At 39.0% G+C, this 27682-nt stretch overlaps 1 protein-coding gene across 1 annotated transcript in view; it reads left to right on the top strand.

Moving 5' to 3' along the window:
• The first annotated feature begins 11749 nt into the window (after nt 1–11749).
• NETO1 (neuropilin (NRP) and tolloid (TLL)-like 1) overlaps nt 11750–27682 on the top strand; it is an 85392-nt gene continuing 69459 nt past the window's right edge. Inside the window, exons 1-2 of the mRNA XM_010578001.1 lie at nt 11750–11755; nt 12751–12814. Coding sequence (XP_010576303.1) covers nt 11750–11755; nt 12751–12814 — 70 coding nt within the window. The remainder of the gene's footprint in view (nt 11756–12750; nt 12815–27682) is intronic.

Here is a 27682-nt window from a genome sequence, read left to right as displayed (position 1 = left end):
GAGTGACTCTATTGGTTTGTAGGGCAGCAGCCAAAGATGGTTTTGTAACGAAAGCTTCCAACGTGTGAAGGAAACTTTAAGTACCATTATGCAGATCATCATTTAGCAGCCACTCATACCTGAACAGATGGTGAAATCAATTCAAATGAATATGTAAACATATTTTCAAAGATCACAGCACCCTAAAGGAGAGTGCTAGAGTTTATTTATCTTGAACCATTTTTGATGTCTTAAAATAAGACAGAGATAAGACTACTGAGACAAAGATTTTTCACTGATAATTGCCATTTTAGATGTCTAAATGCAAAGTTTAGATCCTTAAAATATCTTCATAGCTGCAGAGGTTCCAGAATTTCTAAAGTGCTGAATTTTAATGCCAAAAAAGACCCTTAAAAGCCAGCATTTCTGAAATGGGGCATATTTCTATCTGACTAAATTTGACCACTGTTTGATGTGTAGTTTACACTGAGGGTCCAGTGACACTCACAGCTTGGTGATTTAGATGTGTTTTCTGGTTCAGAAGGCATGACAAGCACTACCTCTTTACTTCTCTAGCCAAAATTTGAGAGGATGCATGCTTTTCTTATAAACTGCAATCCACCTATAATCCACCTGGAGAGCTCACCTGGAACATATGAGACCCAAGACTTGTCTTGTCCTCTCCTGCACTTCCCTCCTCTTCCTTACCTTTCCTCCTTGGCACTATTTTCTATGCCCTTCTGTTTTCTAAATTCTGGTTTTAAAATCAGTTGTGGGCCACTTATGACCAACTGAAATCATAAAACTGCATTTTTCTTATGATGATAGACTTTAAGTGTTGCACTCCATCATTTTGGAGCCAAGCAAGTCCTTGGCCCTCTTAAGAACACTTATGGTAGTTGTATGCAACTACCATAGAATCAGTTTGTCATAGGATTCACTAAAAATCACATTTATTATTGCCAAGTACAGTCAGACTGGAGTTTGATTTAAAGCAGTAGGTAATTCCATTAAACATTGAACTACCTCTCTGTGCGGTGTTAGCAGATGACACAAACCTAAGTCCTGTTTCAGGCTTGCACCTACCCTACCTCACTACGGTGAAACCACACCTATTATATCACATTAAGGGCTTTGAAGGTTCAAACTGATGATCATAGAGAGAGGTGAAAAGCTTATCACTTTGATGAAACCTAGTATACATGTAACGACAGGTTGCATTTAGGATATTGATTCTTACAGAATGATTGACAAAGTAAATAATTTTTCAAAATCCTCTTCCTATTTTCATTGAGTCTGACTTGCCATTAACTATTTTAAGGAATGTGATGCTTGCTTATATTTAATTAACTCTTTACATAATGAAAAAGATGTGAATCTTAGTATTTTCAGTGAGATCTCTTCTTATTCTTGAATAGTAAAGCAAGGACATTTGTTACAGATTGCTCTTGCTGAATTAAACTTTTTTTTTTTTTTTTTTTACTAGTATACCAAGATGTTTGACTTAGAAGTGATGCCATTTATGGTGTGAATAGCAGCTCTGTGCTGGTTTTGTCTCGGATAGATTTAATTTTCTTCCTAGTAGCTGGTACGGGGCTGTGTTTTGGATTTGTGCTGAGAACAGTGCTGATAACACAGGGATGTGTTCGCTGTTGCTGAGCAGTGCTCATCCAGAGCCAAGGGCTGTTCTGCTTCTCAGCCCACCCCACCAGCGAGGAGGCTGGGGGGGCACAAGGAGCTGGGAGGGGACACAGCCGGGACAGCTGACCCCCACTGACCCAAGGGATATCCCAGACCGTATGACGTCACGCTCAGCGTCTAAAGCTGGGGGAAGAAGAAGGAAGGGGGGACGTTCAGAGTGGTGGTGTTTGTCTTCCCAAGTGCCCGTTAGGCGTGCTGGAGCCCTGCTTTCCTGGAGGTGGCTGAACACCTGCCTGCCCACGGGAAGTGGGGAGGCAATTTCTTGTTTGCTTTGCTTGAGTGCATGGCTTTTGCTTTCCCTATTAAACTGTCGTTATCTGAGCCCACAAGTTTTCTCATGTTTACTCTTCCGATTCTCTCCCCCATCTCACCATGGGGGGAGTGAGCGAGCGGCTGTGTGGGGCTGAGCTGCCGTCTGGGGTTAAAACAGGACAAGCTCTTACATTCTTTAAAGCCTCAAGGCCACTATATATTTTGCCAAACAAATAAGGAGTCCATTCTCCTTTCCTCTTTTCACTGCCTAATCCCCAGGTCCTACCAGAGTGCCCCTGAGAAGAAAGCAAGTACCAGCTTTTATATGGATTTCGCAAAAGGCACGTTAAATCATGCACAGTCCTTGCACTAACAGGCTGAACAGACAATTTAGCCATGGTGAAAATCTTTTGAAGTATAACTGACTAACATATCTTTTCATCTTCTCCATAATTCAGTCACATCTGAAACATGTCTAGTTAACAGGAACAAAGACCCATCATGTCATATTCTTTTCAACTCTCACTAAACCAAGAGTTCCTGTGTCAATTCAGAGCATCTTTTTTCTATTCCTTGTGCTTTTCTTCCTTACTACCCTAGAGCTGCAAGTACAGCGATTCAGAAGAAGTTGGCCATAGAGTTTGCATATGGAGAGACAATGCTAGCCAAGGAAAATCACCCGCAGTTAAATAATTGTTCCTCTTGGCAGTGGTCCGTATCTAAAAGCAGTTTTCCTGTGCAAAAGCAAACCAGACTTTCTGATGTCAATGATAAAGTGTGTATTTATGAACACACACACACGTTTATATAAATGGACAGTAAGCAGAAATCTTAGATTGAAGGAATAATTATGAGTTTATCACCAACTATAAAAGAACATGACTTGTATGTTAACAAGTTAAACAATTTACCTTTAAAATATATTGTACAATAGTTGATTGGAAAGAAAGGTGAACACTGAAATCATGTTTCTCCTACTGTTCCTGTATAATCAAGATTTTAACCAGGCCATGCAGTTTTATCATTTCATTTGTCACGGTGTATGTCTTCTGCAGTCCTCACTGTAGACAGAAGAGCTTCCAGGGATCTGCTGTGTAATGTAACAGTAATTGTTTGAGGTTAAGAAATCCCTTGATCAAATGATCAAGATGATAAGAAAGATTGCAAAGGCTGAAGAGTTTTAGGATTCTAGAAAAGTAGTAAGTAGTAATAGCAACTTGAGGGAATAAATCAAGAAGAACCCATTAATTGTTCATATCTTAGCAATCTTAAAAAAGAAAAAAGTTATATTTTAAGGTATACTTTTCCACTCACTTTTTATTTATTTTTTTTTCTTTTTCTAAAGCTTTCAGGTTTCTTTTGTATCTGATTGAAAAAAGGCAAATCTCATATCCCATATATGTGTTGTAGCTCTCTCAAAGCACTACTGTAGCTCATCTAAGAGCAGAAAAATATGAAAGAGGAAAAAGTATGTATTAAAGAAGGAGCACTTTACTGCCTGAAACTGTGGAGAACTTATACTGCATATCATGTGATTATACTACCAAAGAATCTTTCTTTGGCATGTGCAACAATCTGGCAAGATAATTGTCAAAATATTATTGGCAAAAAAATAAATATAAGCAAATAATTTTGGGAAATACAAAGCACAGATATTTAAATTTTAGTTTGATTTGCCTGTAATAATCAAGGCACAGAAATGCCACTGTAAGTTTACACTTGTTGCCAAAGGCCTGAAGAGAAATAAGGTCAACAACAGCTGAAACAGTGTCTGCCAGTATGTCTCTGTTAGATTTATATTTGATTGGTTTGATAAATCCCTTTTCCTGAAATCAGATCACGGCAAGATGTGGTAAGATCTTTGCACCAAAATAAGCCTAATAATCTAAAACCCAAAAGATGCAGAATCCTTGAGACAGACTCCTCATTTACGCTCAGTATGAACTGAGCCACTATATTAGGGATGGAAAGAGGAAGACATTTAGATAACAAAACTACTATACAGTAGTTCATGAACAGCAGAAGTTAAAGGAGTTCCGGTGTATTTCACCTCACCTTGTACAATATAACAAAATGATTTTTACAACTACTGCAACACAGCTGGAAATAGGGTGCTGAATTTTTACTGACTGAAAATCTGCTGAAAACCAATGATTGAAAATGTCATGAAACTAAGCAACAAATGCAATGTATATTTGGGTAATTGAACTTTGAATGTGCATGACAGATGATTTCTCTAGATATTAGAAACCTGTGTTATATAGCACCAAGACAAGTTTTCTCATTCTTCTTTCCAGTCAAGAAGTTTCTGTCTGCCTACAATTTAAGGAACTGACTTATCCGATTTGTCTATTTAAGCATGCTCTCTGGAAAACCTTAACATATGGTTTATTCTTTCTATAATGTTTGATGGCTTGTGACTCATTTTTCAGGTGGCCAATCTACAGGCATTTGTTAATAGGAAGATTTGTAATTTTGAAGAAAAGTTTGGGATGCTTACAATACATAAGCTGTAAAAATTAGGATAATGAGGTGAAGAGAAGACTTTTTTATTAGTGGATTTTTGTATATTTTTTGTTCACATAAGCGCTTCATTCATTCGGATCTTTTTACTTGTGCTGTTAAGACCTGTTGGTAAGTTCAGAAACCTGCTTTAGTTGTCACTGAAAAATTACTGGGCATTGTCTTGGCCATAATCCCCATTCATCCTTCCTGACTGTCACTGGACAGAGAAAGTAAGATGGCTCAATAATTTATATTAGTGCCTTAAAGCAAGTACCTGCACAACTTTGTACCCTTCTGAAACCAGCAAAAATGGCATAAAGTTTTAAACAATTTCTATGGATGTGTTTCTTTAATAGGATAAACATTTTCATTTGCCTTGATTTAATGTTGATTTTTCCCTTAAGACTGCAATTATCCAGCTGGCAAACACAAAATGGTCTCCTTAGTTATTCCTCAGCTTAAATTTATAGAGATTCATCCAAACTGAGTCTAGCAACTGAAACATGAAGCTGCTTTGGAAGATCAGGGAGAAGATAGCTCTTAATACTTCCACCTCTCTTTTCTCAGTGTGTTTCAAAATAGAATGGCATGCATGGGTAATAATTCCCATATGAGTGAAATGCAAGTTATGGTGCATGGAGTAATGCAAGCTGGGTATGTTGGTATTGCCTGGTAGCTTGAGCTCCTGAAGAGAACTTTTGAGGTCAAATTTGCTGTGCCATCATCTGCACATGCAGGGTCCTTTCCTAGTCATAAGCACATATGTTCATAAATGTTTCAGAAAGTATTTTGAGAACATGAATAGAAGAAGATTATGTAGCTTTTTCCTGGATCCTAACAAATCTCATTTATGTACTTTTACAATTCAGTGTCCTGACTGACTAAAGTTGGAATGAATGGAAGTATAACCCCTACTGACAGTAAATATGATCAGACTTGTTTCTCTCTAGACTATTAAACCATACGACAGAGAACTTTTGCTTTATTGCATTTGAAAGAAAAAAGTTCTCGCCAGGAAACATATATTGGCTGTAACTTTTAGCGTTCTTCTGAAAGTGTTTGGATAAAAATAGATCAGAGTGGAGACTCTGAGACAAAAATGTGCTCAGAAAGAAGTAACTGTGACCTCATGTTTTGTCAGAACATTTTTTGTTGTACTGCATTGCTTCCCTATGTTGGTGAAAATATTATCTCAGGCTGATTGCTTAAGGTCCCGACCTGCAGATACAAGATATTTTGAGTGAGATTTTTCAGTGTAGACCAAAAACTGTTTTGAATATTATCATCCAAGTGAATACCCTAACCTTTACACTTAAAAGGTACACACTTAAAGCACTCAGAGGCTTCTATTTTATTTTGAATGAAAAAATGAAAATAAATCATAAGAAGAACGCTATTATTATCTTCTGCTGTGTTCTATTCACAGATCTTGCAGCTTAAGGCAACGATCTATATCAGCTTTACAGAGGATTACAGCAGTCACTTGGTAGTTCATAAGACACTGGAAATTCAAGTGGTAGCTTATTTTCAACTTGTAACAAAAAAAGGCCCAAGGACCTGCTATTAATATCACTTTATCATTTATGTCACCATTATTATGCTTCCCTTAACAATATTCTAAGTGGTATTTACCCACAAACTGGTACTTGAACAGCTTGTATAATATGCGCCTCCTTCAAAAATAAATCACTATGAAAACTTTCATATGCCCAGACATGTGACTATACCATTAGCAATGTCTGTTTTCCTGCATGACCTTTTTCAATATATTCAGAACCGCCTTATTATTCTTGACACCACCAGCATTTGACACCATGTGAAAGGCTTCAAAATGAGCGTCTGCAGGTGTAATTGCTAAATGAAATCTTGTCTGACTTTTCATTACCTCCTGGAAGAGCTACATTCTCTTTTTGCAATGGTTATCCTGTAGAAATAGTAGAATATACTGCTCAAGGGTATTCTGAAGACAGAAAGGTATTTTCTGCACAGAGTGTTTTTACATTATGGAATACCCCGATGATTTTGAAACTCTAACGTTATGTTAATATATCTGACAATGTAAGACACTCTTGTGACCACATGAACATTAGTCGCAAACCTAGATATGCCTTATTATCTCATTTTTCAAGCTACTAAAGAATGCAGAGATAAATCGCCACACACTGCTTGCCCCAAGGACAGTGAACTGTAGGTGTCAGAGCAGAGAAGACTAATTAGTCACCTTTCACTACCTCAAGGTCAGAGGAACAGGTTTTTTGTAGTTTGCATAAAGTGATCATCTACGGTCCCTTATGGTCAGAATGTCTCTCTCTGTTTCCCCCCCCCGTACTATCAGTATGGGCAGCCATGAAAAAAAGACTGCGATACTGAAGTCCTATTTTTACAAAGAGCTTTGGTCATCATAAAGTCTTTGTATAATAATTTATTTTTGTCATGGAGTCTATTGATCATGCAGTCATTTTGGCTGTATTTTGGTAAGTGGGTAGTCTGCTACTGAAGTCTGTTTATCTTCACATGCATTGTCATGTGTTTTGGAGCTTTTTGATGCATGTCAGGATTCTGCAACTTTGAAGGCTAAAGACATCTTGTACTTCTATATGTTTAATGTGCATGTGTGGTAAATGATTGTCCATCCTCATTCGAGCTTTCATCTTATGATGTCTTTGAAATAGCTTAATGCTACATTAATGCTGAAAATAAGTTCTTCATCATTTCTAATGCACTGTGATGTCTGTTCATTCACAGACGTTTAAAGTTTAACCCAGTGTAAGCTTTTTCCCAAAATTATTTTCTTTAAAGCATCCTGTAACAGTCACATTTTGCACCATTCAGCATTTATCTAGCCACAACTATTGCTCAAGTAAAAATTTCACAAATTAATAATTAAAAAAAATCTCACTGTACTCCTGTAATTGATGACACACAACTACAATGCAGAAGCACATATTCTTTTTTTAAATGGCTTCATTTTACCTGTGAAAGTACAACTCTTCAAGCTTGGCCATGCAATTCAAATCAGATGGTCCATAACCATATTATACTTTAAGAAGGGTAGATGGGATGCATATGGCAGATTTTCAAGAGAGAAGGGGCTTCCTCTTATGCTGTAGGAGAATGAAAGCAAAGTTGTGACAGACACTTCAGAAAGGGTTCTGCTTATTCTGGAATATGGCCAAACCTTATTAATGCAGTTCTCAAAAATGTCAGATTCACCATGGAGCAAACACTCCCTTTCGTCTATGACATCTATAAGGTGCATAACAAAATAAACCTACTAGCTGGTGTCTTCATCATGCTTTTATTTTTGTTTCTATTCTGTTCTCTCTTCATTTAGTCAGTCATACAAATAGAACATTTTCCCCCATCCAAACTGCAGTGTCCAAACCTAAAGTAGTTTAAAAAAAGTCTATAATTAAGCACAGGGGAAAATATGAATATCATATGAATATGAATATCACTATGGTTCCATGTTAAATCAAGAAGAGAAAGGAAATTCAGGCTGTGACTGAGGATGACAGACTGGCTTTGAAACCAAGAAGAATTAAATACCTTTTTTTCTAATGTACAGTTAAAAGTATTGCATTGTATATTGTGGTTATAGCAGGATTTGGGGAATATCATTCATTCAGTGCATTCAAAACACATGTAAATGCAGAATACATCATGGACTAAGTAACAGCAAAACTTCTGAATGAATTGCATTTCTTTTCTTTTGCACCTTGAATCATACAATGCAAGTGAATTTCATTAGTTCTCTTTCAAATATGGCCTTTTAATGCAGCTTTACGAAAAGAGACAAAAATTAAACAAGTTCTATGTTACTCAGGATTGTGAAACAGAGAAAGGAATTGGCTCAAAAGGCAGCTTTTATTATAGCCAAACTTCTAACTTTTCTGTAAAGTTCTGTAAAATGAGTGTTGATCTGTTGGTTTTAAGGGATTTTGTTTGGTTGGATAAGGTTTCTCTGCACTCTTCACAGCAGTGTATCAGAACTGAGTTGTAGAATTAACAGTTCAATCCCTATATTGATTAAATTTAAGCTGAGATTTTGACTCTGGGAATGTAAATGAATCAGATCAAATAATTGAGTATATATTTCAAGTACTAAAGCTCTGTAACCGGCTACAGGTTTTTACCCAAATTGCAGAATAAGCACGGGCTGTGAGACATTACTGGTACACTGATCATGAGTCTGGAAGCCAGGATTTCCAGCCTCTGTAGCTGCTCAATGTTAAATCAGGGACTCCAGAAATCCCAGGAAGGATGTTTGGCCAAGAGAGGAACTTCCTGCTCACCCTTGGAGTGGGAAGAACCTGAAAACTCCTGACTCTTAATCTCATTCAAGGACACTTAGGAGGACTAAGAGCCCTTGGGACTTCCAAGCACCTCAGGGAGCCTCCAATATTGCAAGAGCTCTGTGGTCACCAAGGCAGAGGAAGATTTCTTGGCAGGACTCCCTTGGAGCTTGAGAATCAGAATACCTCCAAGTCCTTGTGACCTCATCGAGAATACACAGGGAAAAAAAGAATAATCTTTCAGGTCTTTTGCAGTGGTTGGTTTCACTAGGTGCCTGATGGGGAAACAGCTAGCTTTGAAAGAACCAGCATCACCCAATGGAAGTCTGTACCAGCACATATTAGTACCTGACCAGCAATTTATGTGACATGATCTACTCCAGGTAAAAATTTCCTTCTTTTTAGATTTATCTTGCAGATGGCTGTTGTGGTTTAACCCCAGCCAGCAACTAAGCACCACGCTGCCGCTCACTCACTCCCACCCCCCACAGCGGGATGGGGGATAAAATCGGGAAAAGAAGCAAAACCTGTGGGTTGAGATAAGAACGGTTTAATAGAACGGAAAAGAAGAAACTAATAATGATAATGACAACACTAATAAAATGACAACAGCAATAATAAAAGGATTAGAATGTACAAATGATGCGCAGGGCAATTGCTCACCACCCGCCGACCGACACCCGACACAATGGCGATTCCCCGCCCCCACTTCCCAGTTCCTATACTAGATGTGACGTCCCATGGTATGGAATACCCTGTTGGCCAGTTTGGGTCAGGTGCCCTGGCTGTGTCCTGTGCCAACTTCTTGTGCCCCTCCAGCTTTCTCGCTGGCTGGGCACGAGAAGCTGAAAAATCCTTGACTTAGTCTAAACACTGCTTAGCAACAACTGAAAACATCAGTGTGTTATCAACATTATTCCTATCCTAAATCCAAAACTCAGCACTATACCAGCTACTAGTGTCATGTCCCAATTTCCAAGGGCGATGACTCAGATTTGCTGATTTCCAGGTCAGGATTAAGGTGAAATGACACCAGGGATCCTTTAACTCACAAAACTCAACTTTTATTTGCTCACAACAAGAACTGGCATGCTCACCACCGAATTTGGTATGCTCAGAACAAAAATTGGCATGAAACTATGTCAGTAAACGGTGTAACATGTGCTAACCATGCATCACCAAACATATACTACAGGCCTGGCTTATCTGGGAATCAGTTGAGGGCAGACAATAAGGCGAGCCCTCCCGTTGAGTCCCGAGGTTGAGAGCAGACCCCGTTGCTTTCTAGACTCCTTCTCAGAGAGGAGCCTGGGGCAGCTGGACCCACTCCCCATCCCAGCCTTGGTCAGTGGTTTATGTCTAAAGGGATGAGGTGTATGGACTATGGAAAAGGAAAAAGAAAGAGAGAAACAAGACAGAGAGAGAAAAGGGAAGAGAGAAAGATTTCACTGGTCCTGGGTCCAGCATTGGTTTAGTCGGCCGAGGATCCAGTTCTGGTGGGCTTGTGCCCATGGGGCTTCAGTTTGTGTCCTTTTATCATCCTTGCCCCTCCTTTGGGCCAGCATTAGACTAATTGGGTGTCTTGAGCGGTTTGTGAGCCTCTGGGCTTGGGGGTCGTTTGGGGAGCCACTTCCCCTTCCCGGCAGGGTGAGCTGTCCCCCTCAGCGCATCAGAACAGCGCTATGGGAGCCGGGAGCTGTGCGCCCTCCGGCACGGCCTCCCCCTCCTGCTGCTGGTTGATGGGTGCCGATGGGCACCTATGGGTGCTGATCGATGGGCTGCTTTTCACCTGGCGTTCCTTGCTGGGCAGAGTTCCTTGTTATGTGGAGTTAGTCGTTAAGCAGAACTTGCCCCACCACAATGTTTGAGATATTAACTGCTTCAGTCCTTCACAACTAGGAAGAAAATTAACTTTATTCCAGCTGAAACCAGGACAACTTCACGTTCAGCTTTGACTCTTCTGCATGATTTTATATTCTCAGCAAGCTATATCAAGTCATTGCTTATAAAATTTTCAGATTTATTTCTGAACATATTTAACAACAGATACCCAAAAACGTTCCCCTGAGAAGTGCCTATAATTGTGAAAACTGACCATTTAGTGTTTTGCTTCTTACCATGAGAAAATCTTATCTGATATCTCTGACATCTTAGTTTATTTAGGAACTTTTGTGTAGAATATACTGAAAAGCCAAGAATAGTCTATTAACCAAATGGCCTTTTGTTTTCTCACAAGTTTATTGCTGTCTTGGAGAACTCTGGTGGATGTATCAGACATGGCTTTCTTGTACAAAAGCTGTGTTGATTCTTTGTAGCATGCAGTATTTATCCTCAGGACACCTTTTCCTCTTGTTTCTACCATTTTGCCTACTGTGGAGCTCAGGCTGATTTATAGTTATCCAGATCATTATCTAGCTTTCTTTCACAAGCTGGCATTGCCACTGTCACCTTTTACTCCTCTAGCACCAATTCCAGTTTAAGGAGTACTTTAAACCCACCCATAAAGAGTAGTTCCAGAGAAGGAACTTCTCACCTCCTCTGTGATGAAAACCAATACGTAGAATTTATCTGCTTCTTTTTCTGATAAAAATTTAGTTTTCTTGCATATTCTTTATATGTTATCTGTATCTGCCTTATATATATATATATATGCCTTATATATCTGCCCTGTCAGGTTTTCATTAAACTATGAAGCAATGTGCTGGTTTTGGCTGGGATAGAGTTCATTTTCTTCCTAGTAGCTGGTATGGGGCTGTGTTTTGGATTTGTGCTGAGAACAGTGCTGATAACACAGGGATGTGTTCGCTGTTGCTGAGCAGGGCTTACCCAGAGCCAAGGGCTGTTCTGCTTCTCAGCCCACCCCACCAGCGAGGAGGCTGGGGGGGCACAAGGAGCTGGGAGGGGACACAGCCGGGACAGCTGACCCCCACTGACCCAAGGGATATCCCAGACCATATGACGTCACGCTCAGCGTCTAAAGCTGGGGGAAGAAGAAGGAAGGGGGGACGTTGGGAGCGATGGCGGTTGTCTCCCCATGTCCCCGTTAGGCGTGCTGGAGCCCTGCTGTCCTGGAGATGGCTGAACACCTGCCTGCCCACAGGAAGTGGGGAAGGAATTCTTCGTTTTGCTTTGCTTGTGCGTGTGGCTTTTGCTTTCCCTATTAAACTGTCGTTATCTGAGTCCACGAGTTTTCTCATGTTTACTCTTCCGATTCTCTCCCCCATCCCACCACGGGGGGAGTGAGCGAGCCGCTGTGTGGGGCTGAGCTGCCAGCTGGGGTTAAACCACGATACAATGGAAACTAAATGGACACAATGGAAACTAAATGAAAACACTCCTTTTTCCACTACATCATGTATTTCTGATTCTGAAAGTGGTATGAAATCCAATGCTAATCCTATTAAAATTTTCATCTTATAACTCAGAATGTGCATGTGGCTTGTGGTGGACTTTTTTGGCAAATACAGCATTTCATTATATGAAACCAGTGGTATGTTTATTTGGTTCAGATCTACTATGGAAATTAAAGCTGATCAATAATAGGATTTTTTAAATTGAAATAATTTAATCTGAAGGGGTGAAGACAATGATGAATTTGGGTCCATTTATTGAAGTGCATTTCAAAGAAAAGTTAAGGACAGTATAAATTTTATAACACAGGATCAACAGACTATAACTCTCAGAGCATTCTTGAATTAATTTTTGAATGATCTCAGAAATGTTATCACCTGTAATTACTCCCTTTCTGTATGGCAGGTGAGTTTCTGGATATTTTGAAAGTGAACTGGTATGATTTATGAGGATTATTGCTTTATTATTTTCACAAATGCCATCATCTGACTGTTCATGAGATTTATTAGAAAATTTAGGGATTATCTGGGAATTAGTTAGATTCCAGAGAGCATGTTCTGATCACAGGCCCTTGTGCTAGACTGTAGCTTAATATTATATACTGTGGATAAAGCATAAAGACCTTTGTGCTTACCTTGTAATTTATCTTTTTTCTTGCTTATTACAGCTTTATGAAGAAGTGGGCTGTAAGAACCAAACTCCAGTTAGAAGCAGCAGCCAAAATGGGCAAGGTGAGCAATAGTGAAGGGCACCATCTCATGTGCTGCTCTAGGCAGCCAGGAGGGAAATGAGGAAGGAATACTCGGCACTCCAAATGCTTCAGGTATGCGGTGTCATATTGTATCATACACCACAAGCAGCATAAATGGTGTAACTGAACTAAAAATGCAATGCTTTCCATAAACCACTGAGAAATCACTTAAAGTATCCCATATATAACTTGCCAGGGCAGTAGTTTGGCAAAGAGTTCCTCTGAAGGTAGTTTAGAGGGAGGAACTATGATTGTTAAGCCCACAGTTTATCTTTTGGGATATCTCTTTTTTGCACTCTTCTTTTGTGATCTTTGTTTGAGCGAAAGACTAGTGCAAAATTGAGTTCCCTTATTGGAGGAATAAGCTTCAGCTGAGCAGCATCACTGCACCCAGAGCAGCATAAGCCCAGACTCGTGATGCTTAAACACACTCGGCTGGCCCGTGGCATTTTGTCAGTATATGGGTGGATTTGCATCCAGAAAGATTCAGGTTGGATATTAGCATAACTGTAATAACAGGGTTATTGAAGCATGGAAAGAAATTGCCCATCAAGCCTTTGTTACCCCCTTCACTAGAGAATTTAAGGACTGGCTACACAAACGTGTATGAGGAATGACAAAGATATAGTTCATCTTGCCTTGTGCCAGAGAACTCCGTGACCTCTTAAAGTCCCTCTCAGCTTTATTTTCCTATGATTCTATGAAGATTTGAAAGTAAATACAATAAAAGCTTCGAGATGCTCACAGACTGCAGTAAAGGAGCCATATAATGTTTTGAGTAGATGACACCAATGCTGTCTTCCTGGGACTTTTGCCAGGTAAGTGATTTTGAACTACAGCTTTTCTGAGCACTTATACTACTGAATCCCTCAATTTATTTCCAGTGAAGCCTTTATTCTTAAATCCATGTAAGTAAATTAGGCAACTGAACAGAAGGGAACACATTCTGATTGTCAGGAATTGATTAGTATGCTATAAATGCTAATACATGCAAATAACTCTATAAAGAAGATTCCTCTTATTTAGTCCACTTCCTTTTTGACCTTTGGAGACCTCTTTCAATTCTGATAGCTGAGCAGGTCATCTGATTAGTAATGTGTACATGCAGATCTCAGAGGGCTGCATGAGTCTTTTCTAGCTTTCAAGCCTTTTAATATTGTCAATGGAAAAAGACAAGTTTTCTGTGGTCAAAGGCTCATTATTGTATAAACTTTAAAGATGAAATCCAATCAATAGTGTTAATTACTGCAATGTAATTCAGTTGTAGCAATATGTATAAAATTGAAAATTACCGTAAAAAGTACTGAAAACATATATGTAATATACATTCAGAAGTTAGGTATGCTATATGTGAGATTATTTGATATCCTAATAAAATCCCTTGTTTGTATAACAATAGTGTAGACCCTAATTAACTTATCACAATCTATTTTTTTTCCAAAAATTTTTTTTTTTCCACAAGAGCGAAGCAATAGCACCATCTAGAAGAAGTATACTTTCAGTTATGTGTTAGTCCTTTTCATATCTTTTTCCTCTTTCCTTCCTACTGGATGGAAGATAGCCCTAACGTGCTTCTCAGTCTCCTAATTTGGTCAAATTTGGGTAGACTTTTATTATTTTTATTATTTGACTTAAATTAATATCCTTCTATTTAAAATAAGGTCTTTATAAAAAATTTCAGTGAAATGATTGTCATAAAGATAAAGAATTAACTAGCAGAATTTTCTTCCTTTACATCAGACTGAGAAATGGCTGAACGATTCTTGACATTTTTCCAAAGTATGAAGATAGAATCAGATACTTGGCAGAAAAAGCCTACACAAATTGATAAAGCTTAGAAAAGTATAAGAAACTGAGAATGGACCTTAAAATTGAAAATGCTGAAAAACTTGAGATAAGCCTTGATACACCATCCAGGATTTGTGTTCATATCAGTAACACTGGGCCAATATTCACATCACATGACAATAGTGTAGCTTGCAAAAAATTCTGTCTCATGTAATACCATGATAATCCTGATAAAATTTTCTCCCATAAAAAAAGATGATGACAAAATTTTATCTGTAGGCAAAGAGCAGTTACTCAAGCGTGCAGTACATCAAAAGCAAGTTTCAGTGATCCTGGATCAGTGAATGGCCAACTCATTGAATGGTTAAACTCATTCTCTGAGCAGAGTATGAATGATTGAACATCCCTCTCTGGGTATCTCTGCTGGTAATGTAAATTCAGGAGCCAAATTCAATAATGCTCTTGGTATGGATATTTATGCTTTACATTTGGAGTTTCTGCAGTTGATCTTACCTGATACCTGAGATGGAGAAGCCTCATGGACTGTCCAACATAATTTTTGTGTTGCACCAATTAGCGTGACTAACATCATTGGAGTATTTGATATCTCATTGTCTTGAGTATGCAGTGGAATGCTTTGCATTGTTTTTTCTAGCTTGCAAACATATTACCTTATATTTTGGAAGGGCTATGACTTTTTCCGTGCAGCAGTTTGATGGAACAGGATTGTTTGTTTTTTTTTTAATTGAAACATAATGACTTGTTGAAGTGAAACTTATTCTGGCAGTGAGCTAGTTTCAAGAAAACAACTTTTGGGAAAAGTTTCTTATGTCCAGCATTGGATTTTCCAGGGGAAGTAAATAAGTAAAACAAAAGGCCATGGTCAACATCTTGATAGTTACCTAGGATGCAGCACCCCTAGATTAAATCTGTAGTCTCAATCAGGAAAAAAAAACACTTGAACTAATATTTCTCAGATTCCAGGTGCAGGTTTCCTGTCCAGTTCTTTAAAAGTGTATTAGAGAAGACAAGGTCAAAGAGATTAACCTTGTATCTGGGAAGAAAGGGGAGTATTTTTCTGTCCTTTGCTTCATAGTGATGATAAAACCTTGCATCAGTTTCTTAAACTTATCTGATGCTCTTACAGGCTAGACCTATAATCTACAACAAATTTTGATTTTTTTTTTTACTGGAAGAGTAAGCCTGTTGTCTGTGTCTTCCTCCCCAAAATTTGAATTGATCTTTTAGTTTCCATGGGCCCTGGCCATAAAGTAGCAATTGAATTAGAAATTATAGGGAAAGTCAAGTATCATTGGAGAGAGAAGGACAAACCTAGTCTGTTGTTCTTGACAAAAATATGTGCCTTTTAAATCTTCTTGCACAAGCTGGAATTTTCTCCACATGGGAAGTTTTGTGGTGATGCTTATTGCACTACTGCAGTTCAACGACGAGGTGAGGTAAGAATGACAGGCATGAATAATCAGGCAGATCTATGTTGTGCAAAGCAGCTTCACACATAGATACCTGAGCTAGCCCCAAGCAGTGCTGATGCAATCACGTGGCACATACAGCATCCTGTTCTAGAAAATAAACCATGTTTCCTATGGGTGCCTTGTAGCTCAAGCTTCTTCAGGCCATTGTGATTATCCTGTCGAAGATTCCTGTTTGGCGGCGAGTGGGATCGGTGCTAGATTGGGAGCAGCCATGCTGTGCTCCATGGCACACCGCAGACATGACACCGCTACTCCACAGCTTCAGATAAGAAGCTGGACCTTACTTCTTCTGAGGACCTATAGGTAGCAATTGTCATAACTGCACAACTGAGGTGTGGCATCTTATGCAATACGAATATGGTGAAAAGACCTATTACGTACCCGTTGATTTTCCTACTCAGCACAAGTTGGAAGAGAATAAGTAAGAAAAATGGCACAGCATAACCAAGAAATGTGGTATATGATGTCTCTAACTTTTGATTTTTTCTTTTGAGTCAGTTTATAAATAGCAGGAACAGGACATAGGCCTTTAATGTATTTCAACTTACATTTAAAATGTGTTAAATGTAACTGATTTAGACTTTTTTTATTTCACGTTCTAAGTACAAAGAAGCAGGACATTAGTATTTAGTGTTCTTTTAATTAAAATAGCAGTTTACTCTAAGCCTTGGAATTAATTACTTTTCGAACTGCTTCTCTGCTTTACTAATAATGTTTGGCAGTTTTAAAATAGAATAGCTAAACTTGAGGCTATTCATTTTAGAAAGCTGATACAGAATACACTGAGCAAGCCGAACTGTAATTTAAAAAACTGTCATGTGTAAGTGCATACTATTCGTTTAAACATGAAGACCTCTGTGAAAATTTGCATATGCACACTGTGAATGAAAGGCCATTCAAAAGATGGAAATCAAAGCTAATTTTAACATTATTGACCTAATGATACTAAATTTTGTCCTAGCTATGACTTTAACGACAGCTGATTATTTTTCCACAAGTCCAGCCCTTGAAAAGAAATAGTTTGCATCTTACAGGAAATGTGCACTAAAAATGCTGGGGTTTAACATATTTTTCTTAACTATGAAGAAGTGTTATAGGACTTAAATGACAGGACATGCATTTTAAACCAGAAATTGAGAAAAGTTTTCACCTCATAACAACTTACTGATGTAAATAATAGTCAATGAAGGACTCTGCATTTATAGTTATCTTCTTGGAGAAATTACAACTTTAATACTTACTAACACTTTGTCCCAAACCGTAATACAATCATTTTGCCTCATTTAGAATATTGTGATGCCATGTTCCTAAAAGTAAAATGCCCATGTATGCAGAATAAGAAAAACACCCCAGATAACATCAGGCATTAATAAAGTAGGCTCCTACATAAGGCAACTGACTTCTGGAAGCAGTAAAAAGACCCAAGTAAGGACAGACGTGGCATCGGTGTGTCCTATGCCATTAGAAATGGGGACTGGCTGTGTGAACCACATGCAATACTGTGGTGGTTTAACCCCAGCTGGCAGCTCAGCCCCACATAGCCGATTGCTCACTCCTCCCATGGTAGGATGGGGGAGAGAATCAGAAGGGTAAAAGTGAGAAAACTTGTGGGCTGAGATAAAGACAGTTTAATAGGTAAAGAAAAAGCCATGCATGCAAGCAAAGCAAAACAAGGAATTCCTTCCCCACTTCCCACGGGCAGGCAGGTGTTCAGCCACCTCCAGGAAAGCAGGGCTCCATCACACAGGTGACTTGGGAAGAAAAACGCCATCACTCCGAATGTCCCCCCTCCTTCTTCTTCTTCCCCCTGCTCTATATGCTGAGCACGATGTCATATGGTCTGGGATATCCCTTGGGTCAGTGGGGGTCAGCTGTCCCGGCTGTGTCCCCTCCCAGCTCCTTGTGCCCCCCCAGCCTCCTCGCTGGTGGGGTGGGCTGAGAAGCAGAACAGCCCTTGGCTCTGGGTAAGCCCTGCTCAGCAACAGCGAACACATCCCTGTGTTATCAGCACTGTTCTCAGCACAAATCCGAAACACAGCCCCATACCAGCCACTAGGAAGAAAATTACCCCAGCCAAAACGAGCACGGATACACACGCAACAGCCTCTTCTAGAAATTTTGGGTGCTAACGAACACTCCCTGTAGCAGCAGTTGCCAGCCCCGCTTGTGTAGGTGCTGCTGGGACAGTGACTCTCTGGAGTGCTTTTCGTATTCTGTCCAGGCCAACTGTCCCCATTTTGGGGACACTACCAGTTGAATTTGCTTGTATTGCTGAGCACCTCAGCATGATTCTCTTGTCACTCGTGGTTACTGTGTTTAAAACCCAAAAACCACCTCCTGGAGGGTGTAAGCTGGCTTGTATGATCCTGAATGAATCCTACCTTGGTGGAAGTTGTCTCCGAGTACTTCTGTCACATGAATTCATGTCCTCAGAAATATTTAGATTTCTATGCCAGATGTTGAGCTGATATTTAATAGTGGAGCTTCCTAGATTTTTAAGTATTTGTAATGAAGCAGTTCTACCTGAGAAGAGTTAAGTCTGCAATGTTATCCATTAATATCCAAGTATCTCCATTAGGAGTATGTCACACTTGCCTTCATATATGTACTCTTTCCATCTCCTGCCAACCTTCTCTTTTCTCCCCACCTCAAGATTAAGAACAGAACAATACGATGAAAGTCTAAACTATGTGTTTATCTGGAAGCTAGTAATTAAAATAGGACTTAATTTGGACTGATAAATGTGTATCCACCATCTTCCGTGAAATTTTGTTGATTTATACCTGCTGACCAAGCTAGGCTTCTGCTTCTAATTTAGTGTTCCTGTATAACTCCTCCTCTTTTACTGTCATCTCAATCTAGTTTTCAGTACATCATTTATTTATTTGTAGTTTTGCTGTATATGCTACATATATAACTTGTGTGCTGGATATAGCAGAGATGCTGACTTGGCAGTTAGCAAATTGCATGCAGCATTCAAATTCCTTTTCTCTAAGAGATTATAAATAGAGTGCCCTTTTTGATCCAGGTCTACAGTAATGAATATTTTCATGGTATCTAACAATAATTAATTTGAGTCCAAATTGCGTGACCCGCCACTGCCTCTCTTACTGTGTCACAAGGATGAAAAGTTTGGTAAGACAGCACGATTTGTGCTCTTCTTTCCACGCCATGATATAACAAACATTCCATTTAAATAATAAAGAAGACCTACTCTGTCTCCCTAGTGTAAAAAAGAGTATTTGTCTTAAAATGTAAATTGACTCCTATTAACAATCCCCTGGAAAAATGCATTTAATCACAGTGTTCCACTGGAACACTAATGAAATAAAAATTAGTTGAACTTTCCAATTAATCCTTTTAAGATTCCATACTATTAGGTAGGAGAAACAGTGCTGTTTTGTCTTAATGAGGTCATTTCTTTCGTCAATGCCAAAAAGAATATTTAATGAGCTTCAGGAAAACATGCAAGTAGATTTATAATTAAATTAAACTTTGCCTTAAGATGCAATGAAGAACAAAAACATACAGTCCCTACATATGTCACATCATTTTTAAATACAGTTTTCAGGTGGGACCCCCATTTGGCATTTGGATCTATTTACCCTAAATACAGTTATAGGAAAGAGTGGAGGGAAAGCTGCAATGGCATGGCTCAGAGATAATTGCAGATGAATCAGCTAATAGTTAATGTCACCAGAACACAGCTATACAGTCTACTTTATCTGCATATTGTGGTGATGTCCCAATGGAATCAATCATTAGGCTATAATTTATTTCCACAATAGATATCTGCCTTATTTCCAGACCTTTTCTATTCACACATGGCAGACCAATAGGTAAATGAATACTCGCATTTGCATATAACTAGTTAAAGATGATACAGGAGGAATTTTCTATTCCCCCATGACTCAAAAGGGAAAATTCTTCTTCAGAAGAGCAACAGGAGTGAAGCCCAGAACTGTCTTATTCGCATGAGCAGAACGCTCCTGCAGTTCATCAGCAGCTTCTTTTGGCTGTCCATTGGCACGAGTCCTCCTATGGAGCATGCAGTCACTTGATTTTATTGAGAAATCCATCCTACAATTCACATTTCACTCCTCCACTTTGGAGCCTTGCAGTTTTATGAGATGCTTTCGTTTTGGATTAACATTTTCTACAGCTGGCATCATATGGGGAGGATTCTTTTCTTCCCCCTTTTTTTAGGATTGAGCAAAATCTCTGCAAGGACTCCTTTAAATTCCAGTAAATATGGAAATGAATGCTTTGACTTGTATGAGTATTCATACTTGAATTGGCATAGTTCAAAAAAGATGAAGTTAGAAACCTCAAAGTTGGCTGATTTCTAGTCTTCATTACACAAGGCAAAGTACTGCTATTATGAATACCTAATTCCAAATTTCTGCATGTTTATGCATATATGTAGCATTTGATTTTAGGAAGATTTAAAAATGTGAAATATAGTTTAGGATATAAAAGTGAAAGATAGCCTAGAGATTTTACACGTCTGAAAAATTCACAAACTTCTGTTTGTGTAAATATGAATCATAGAGGAGCATATTCTCCCATGCAAGGGATTACTTTCACGATTTAAAAAGAGGTAGGTATATCAGCATTTTGAACCATTCTTAGCAATTTTTTGAATCCTTTACTATCATACTGTTCTTGAACATTCTTAGTCTTAAATAGCAGGTTTAATAATAATTACAGAAGAACAGTTAAAATATTTACCATTAATACATAATGATATTTCTGTAATTTATTATTTCATAATAAATATCAGATCATTTCAATTCTTTAATGCATCTGCCCAACATAACATTCTGCTGAAAACAGTGTTGTATTTGATTTTGCAATAGACCTTAATTTATTATACCAATTATTGATTATATGTGGTTATCAGGTTTAAAGGGTCACCCTTAACTGTGACAGAAAGATCCGAGTCTTCCGTCTCAAAGGTGGGCCAGTCAATGTTATGTGGTACCCAAATTTAGTAGCACTTTGTTACTGTAATATTAGCGATTTGCATTAGATCGATCTATTTAAAAGAGATTTTGACTTTCACACAACACGCCCATTGTGTGGAAACTAGCTGGAAGTTATTCTTTACAAAAAATGTAAGTAGCAAATTTTAAATAAGTTTTCATTACGTGGTTGTAATGGTTTTTTGTGGCAAGGTTTTGGTAGCGGGGGGGTTACAGGGGTGGCTTCTGTAAGAAGCTGCTGGAAGCTTCCCCTGTGTCTGACAGAGCCAATACCAGCCGGCTCTAAGACGGACCCGCTGCTGGCCAAGGCCGAGCCAATCAGCAATAGTGGTAACGCCTCTGTGATAACATTTTTAAGAAGGAAAAAGAGTTAGGACACATGGAAACGGCAGCTGGAGAGAGGAGTGAGAACATGTAAGAGAAACAACCCTGCAGACCCCCCAGGTCAGTGAAAAAGGAGGGGGAGGAGATGCTCCAGGTGCTGGAGCAGAGATTCCCCTGCAGCCCGTGGGGAAGCCCATGGTGAGGCAGGCTGTCCCCCTGCAGCCCAGGGAGGTCCACGGGGGAGCAGATCTCCACCTGCAGCCCAGGGAGGACTCCACGCTGGAGCAGGTGGGTTCCCGAAGGAGGCTGTGACCCCGTGGGAAGCCCGTGCTGGAGCAGGCTCCTGGCAGGACCTGTGGCCTGGTGGAAAGAGGAACCCACGCTGGAGCAGTGTGCTCCTGAAGGACTGCACGCCATGGAAAGGACCCATGCTGGAGCAGTTCGTGAAGAACTGCAGCCCATGGGAAGGACCCACGTTGGAGAAGTTCATGGAGGACTGTCTCCCGTGAGAGGGACCCCATGCTGGAGCAGGGGAAGAGTGTGATGAGTCCTGCCCCTGAGGAGGATGAAGCGACAGAAAATAATGTGTGATGACTGTAAACCCCATCCTCGTCCCCCTGTGCCACTGGGGGGGTTTGGTGGAGAAATCCGGGAGTGAAGTTGTGCCCGGGAAGAAGGGAGGGATGGAGGGAAGGTGTTCTGAGATTTCGTTTTATTTCTCATTACCCTACTCTGGTTGATTTGTAATAAATTGAGTTAATTTTCCCCAAGCTGAGTCTGTTTTGCCTGTGACGGTAATTGGTGAGTGATCTCTCCTGTCCTTATCTTGACCCACAAGCTCTTTGTTATATTTTTCTTTCCCCTGTACAGTTGAGGAGGAGGAGTGATAGAACGGCTTTGGTGGGCACCTGGCATCCAGCCAGGGTCAACCCATCACAGTGGTAAATTATAGAAGTTTTGTAAGGAGTAAGTTATCTATTTTAAAATTAGTTTTAGCTTCTGCCATTTCAGTTTTCAATTTTCAATTAAGCATATTCCCATGGTTTATCTTCCACAGTTGTCTTCAAATTCTTAGCCTGTGATTGATGATTCAGAACGTAATTTTTGGAAAGGTTTACCATAAGATTCATGTACTCTTACAGTTGTTTCTTTGAAAACTGATTATTTGTAAGATTTTCTTGTTCATTTTTTTTTTCTTTTTTTTTTTTACATTAGTATTTTGGGCAGAGAGTAATAATCCCAAAATTCCTACTGGATGAGTTGGAAAGAAAATATTTTCAAATAGTCCTGTTTAACAGCTTTCTTCCAGATTTTGCCAATAATAAGCATGGAATTTCTTGAGCTCTTTCAGAGCGCTGTATGTCTATGTTTAATTCATAAACCAACTCACCAACATGTGAATTACAAAAAAATTCCCATATTCTGTACTAAGAAATTCCATTAGGAATGACCCTTAATCTTGAAATGGTAAAATCAAAGGTTCCTGAAAGCCTTAATTTAAGTGCCCAATACATCTCAGCCTAAAAATTGGAATCCTGGCTAGCACTTCTGCAAGTACCATTTGCTCCAGAGAGGATAGTTGACAGTGGTTTTCTAGGTCAGTGGTCTCTGAATTTTTTTGATCACAAACCCCTATCAGTAAAAGTTTTTTTAAGCATGCACCTCCAATATATATATATTTATTTATAAATTATATTCATGTACTACTGTACTAATGTATTTTGTAAATTATAAAACATATACAAAAATAGACATTAAAAAGGATAAAGATGAAATAAACACCAATTTAAAAAAATACTTTTATTTTTCTTATTAATGGTGCAAAAAATACTTTCTTCCTGCACCCCAAAAGGTTGCATTGTACGTCCTGTAAGAGCATGATCTCCCCCTATTTTGGAGACCACTGTTCTAGATAAAGCAAAGCAAACTGAGTACAGTAGGCAACCTTGCCAATTCCTGTATCACACAACAAATACTTTTTAATTCATCCCATTTCAGAGTGAGACTAAGCAAACAGGAAGGGGGAAAAAAAAAAGAAGAAGAAAAGTAAGCATCCTATAGAAGAGAAGTCTATTATCTCATTGAAATCATGGGGTATTGTGTAAATCCAAATTGCACTTAGAAAATCCTAGGCTAATTATAAGTTATTCTGCAGATAAAAAGTATCGGATTTTTCTTCTTGTTTAAACTGCTTTCTTCTCATATTTAAGTGTTACCACCTAGACTGGCTTGTAAAAGGGAAACACACTTCAATTTCCAAGAACACTTTGTGAGAAGTGGTGTTCTAACTCTGTTGTGTTCAGGAAAGCCTTTGCTGGAAGGGTCCCCCTGCACTTACAGGAGACAGGTCTGCGAATGACCACAAAAAGGATAAGGAGAGAAAGTTTTTATTTTAAAGGACCAAACGGTGCCATTATCCTGATATCAAACAGGTATATATATATATATATATCTCATGCCTCTCGGTAGGTGTTTAATCACAAAAAAGAATGAAGCATATTTCAGTTTTTCTTGTTTCAGTTTCTATCCCAGTTGAAAGAAGTATTCGATAAGTCCACATTAATAAAACTCAGTGCAGAAGGAGCTTATCTGAAAGGTGAAATGGTTGGTACTGAGGTCTCCACACCTTCTCTGTACCTGTTTTAAGGGGTATTTATTTAGCACTAGTTTTACTCTGTTCCTACGTACCACATGCCCTTTAGAAGCTGGAAAACAGACTCTGCTCCTGGAACACATCTCTCAGCTTAATTTCATCCATAAGTAAACCAGCTCACACACTCAAAGACTGCTCAAATTTGCAATCCAAAATGCGGTAAGTGGGGGCAATTGGGAGATTCACTTCAAAACCACACTCCTAATCTGAACTAAAACATGAACATAGATGTGCTCAGTGATTCATTTTAGCGTTTCCAAATGTCACACTGTGTATAGATGTATTACTCTGAGCCTGTAGTTTGGATTTGCTACGTTCTAGCAACAAAAACCATTCACAAAGAGATTGTGACAAAAAGTGCATCTGCGATTACATACATCAGCACAGAATCCATGCTGTTTTTAAAGGAAGTGTAGAGAAGTGAAATATCACCCTCTTATTTCTTCTTTCCCACCCTCAGATGGGTAGATTGCTCTCCATAAATCAGGAAGCCAATGTCTCCTCCGTTTCATTACTTCACTGTTTCTTGCAGTTCAAGGAGTCTTTCAGTAGGAATGTAGGAGTAATTCGTGGCTACTTTGAATCCTTTGAGTCTTTTACCTACACAAAGAGGAATTAATTCACTTCACTATTAAGGGGTGTAGTTAGAACAGCAGTCAATGGCAGAGCAGGGATAGGACAAGGCTATCTGAAATGGCCAAGAAAATCTGCTGGACAGATTCTGTTTTCACAAGAAAGATTTTAATGGACAAAAGTACAGGGGCAATTTACCTAGGATGACTCCGTGTTGGGGAATTTTTAACTGAGACTAATCTTCTGTTTTAACGGAGACTGAATAATCTCTGGTTGAAGGAGAAAATAATCCAGATATATTGTCTAATTCTATTATATGTTACAAATGAAAGCAAGCTGACTCAATCCTGAATATTAAGGAGTTTCTTTCTCTCACTAACCGTAACAACGAAACTGTTCCCTTCCTTTATGCTCCCTTGTCCCCCATTTCTTACAGAATCACAGAATCATGGAGCAGCTGAGGTTGGAAGGGATCTCTGGAGGTTGCCTGGCCCAACACCCCTGCTCAGGCAGGGTCACCTGCAGCCAGTTGCTCAGGACTTACTTCTGCTATTTGTCATTTACACACATAGATTAACCACAGAAAGGGGAAAGCAAGGCAGATTTTTTTTTTATTTTCTTGTGATTGAAACACCAGCATAACACAGTTCAGAGGCAAAAGCTTTTCTTCCGTCCGTTAAAAAAAGTGTCCACTCCTTCATTTAGCTCTCAACAGGAGACTGTACTCTACTGTTTCTGACAAAACTGTTAGAAATATTTTCATACTTGTCTTTTTTTTCATTTTGTAATCTCAGTTTGAAATGTTCCACAGTGCTCAAATTGGTCTCCAAATGGTTGATCTCCTTTCTGCCATGCTAACCATCCTCAGGCTGATCAGTGTCTTAGGTTAGCCTAAAGATGTTAGACTACAGGAAGGAAGTGCTTCATATCTTGCTGGATAAAATATTCTGGGTTCAAACAAACTCCTGTAAAAATCAATAGAAAAACTCAGCTGTGAAAGTGAAAGAGAGAGGCTGACAGAATGCGCTATATGAAGAGATTACCACGTAATGGATGGTTTAAAACTACAAAGAATAACATTGTATGTACTGAATCAAGGAACATCATTGTGTTTGGTTGTCTCGCTTATTTTTAAAAATAAGATTTCAGCTGACATCCAATAAAGAACTAATAAAAGTACATTTCTAATCTAAAAGTGTAGCTGTCATTCCATGTAATAAAATAAGGCAATGTTCTTGCTCTAAGGAAAATGCAAAACTTAAAAAAAAAAAAAAAATCAAAATCAATAGGACTCTTACCAAATAAAATCCAAAGGGTTCCAAACAATACTAAGATGTCATTTAAGACAATTGTTTATGGCCACTATTCTTTTCCTTTTTTTTTTTTTAACATTTCATGTTTTATTAAATGTGAATCCCTTTCTCCCTTTTTTAGTTTGCTGCCTAATAGAAATGTAAGTGTATGGTTATTGGCTAATTAATACACACAAAAAAATACACACTAAGTATATAAATATTTACCCATACAAAACCAGGGTAGTGAAAGGTGCATGCTGGCTGGTGAGCTACTACCTTTTTAGAAAGAGTATTTACCAAAACTCACATAAACAGATTTTGCAACAAAATGAGCTGTAAAGCAAAAAAAGGTGGTGGTGAAGACTTTACAGTTATATGAAGTTCAAAATTTCAAACTCTCTACAGGAGGGAGAACTATTGAGGTAGAAAGTGATTTTGACCAGTCTCTAACTTACAAACCCTGTGTGCTTGCTTATAAACACATTTGAACAAGCTTTTAGCATCCAGCTATGTAGATCCTGAGATATCCCCTTAAGGTCTCATTAGCAGAACATGCAATGGCCACTGTGGCCGTTCCTCAGGTGTTTTGTGGATGTCTCAGTCCATAATGATGGTGACTGATTACATTTTGGCATATTTAAAACGTACCTGGTATGTACCACATGCTATTAGTCAATACTATTGCAATGGTGTCCTTAAAATTAAGAGTGCCAATCAAAAGAGATCTAAGATTTTTAAAGATGAAAACACCCTATTTCAGAAAAGGAAAAATGTTGAAGCTCGCTGTTATATGATGTGACACAGCACATTTTCCCAGAACAGCAAAATCAGCTGTTTTGTGCCTACTTGTTCTATAACCTTTTTTTTTTTTTTTTAAGTAACTATAACTTGAAACTTAGCCATATGGATGTCTGCATCATCCTGCAGAAGAAACATCTGACTGTCTATAAACACTCCTATGACTGTTTTCAACACTATCCTTCTTCAGTTACTCTACTGTTGCTTGCTGAGGCAGGCTGCACATCTGTATTGTAGAAGTTTATCCTATGGATAAATCAGGTGACTTTCAATTACTGCACAAATAAAGTTCTTTAACTTGAGGCGGGAGAGAATAGGGAAGGTCAGAGAAAGTGCTGAGAGGGTTAGAAAGCAGAGTAGGACAGTTTATTAAGATTAACAGCTGCAGACTTGATGTTGCTAATGGCAAGACAGATTACACACAACATAGGTGAATCCTTTCATGAAGTCTGATATCTGCTATATTCCTTATTATAAGGAGCTTACTGCAGAGCCCTGTAGCTGAATCCTGTGCCCTTCTCACCCAGCAGGATTTTTAAATGCTCAAAGTCAGGCTGGCTGGGTGGTGGCTGGCTGGCTGGTCGAATGGATGAATTCTGCTAGCCAAGATCACCTCAGACTTACCCTAATGTGCACGCTGCTATGGCTGTCTGCATTCGTAAGCATCGATGGCAGATATATTCTTGATTTCAGAGTACAGAGCAGACAATCCACAGGCTGAAAAGAAAGCCCTGAGGTTCTTTGTTAAAACACGTCGATTCACTGAAAAAAAAAATAATCAAAACCAAAAAAAAAATCGAGGCTTCCTCATCACTCACCTCCTGGACTAGCAGTTGTGCTGTCCCAGAGGGAGTGAGGGCACCCGCCTCATTAAAAAGCCGCCCTCAAGACAACGGGTGGCCCGGCTCCGTTCTCGCTGCCCCCCAGGTAGCCGGCAGA

The sequence above is a fragment of the Haliaeetus leucocephalus genome, unplaced genomic scaffold (assembly GCF_000737465.1).
Source record: "Haliaeetus leucocephalus isolate CR32 unplaced genomic scaffold, Haliaeetus_leucocephalus-4.0 Scaffold587, whole genome shotgun sequence".
NCBI lineage: Eukaryota > Metazoa > Chordata > Aves > Accipitriformes > Accipitridae > Haliaeetus > Haliaeetus leucocephalus.
The sequence above is the reverse complement of the archived record's forward strand: the minus strand, read 5'-3'. Positions and strand labels throughout refer to the sequence as shown.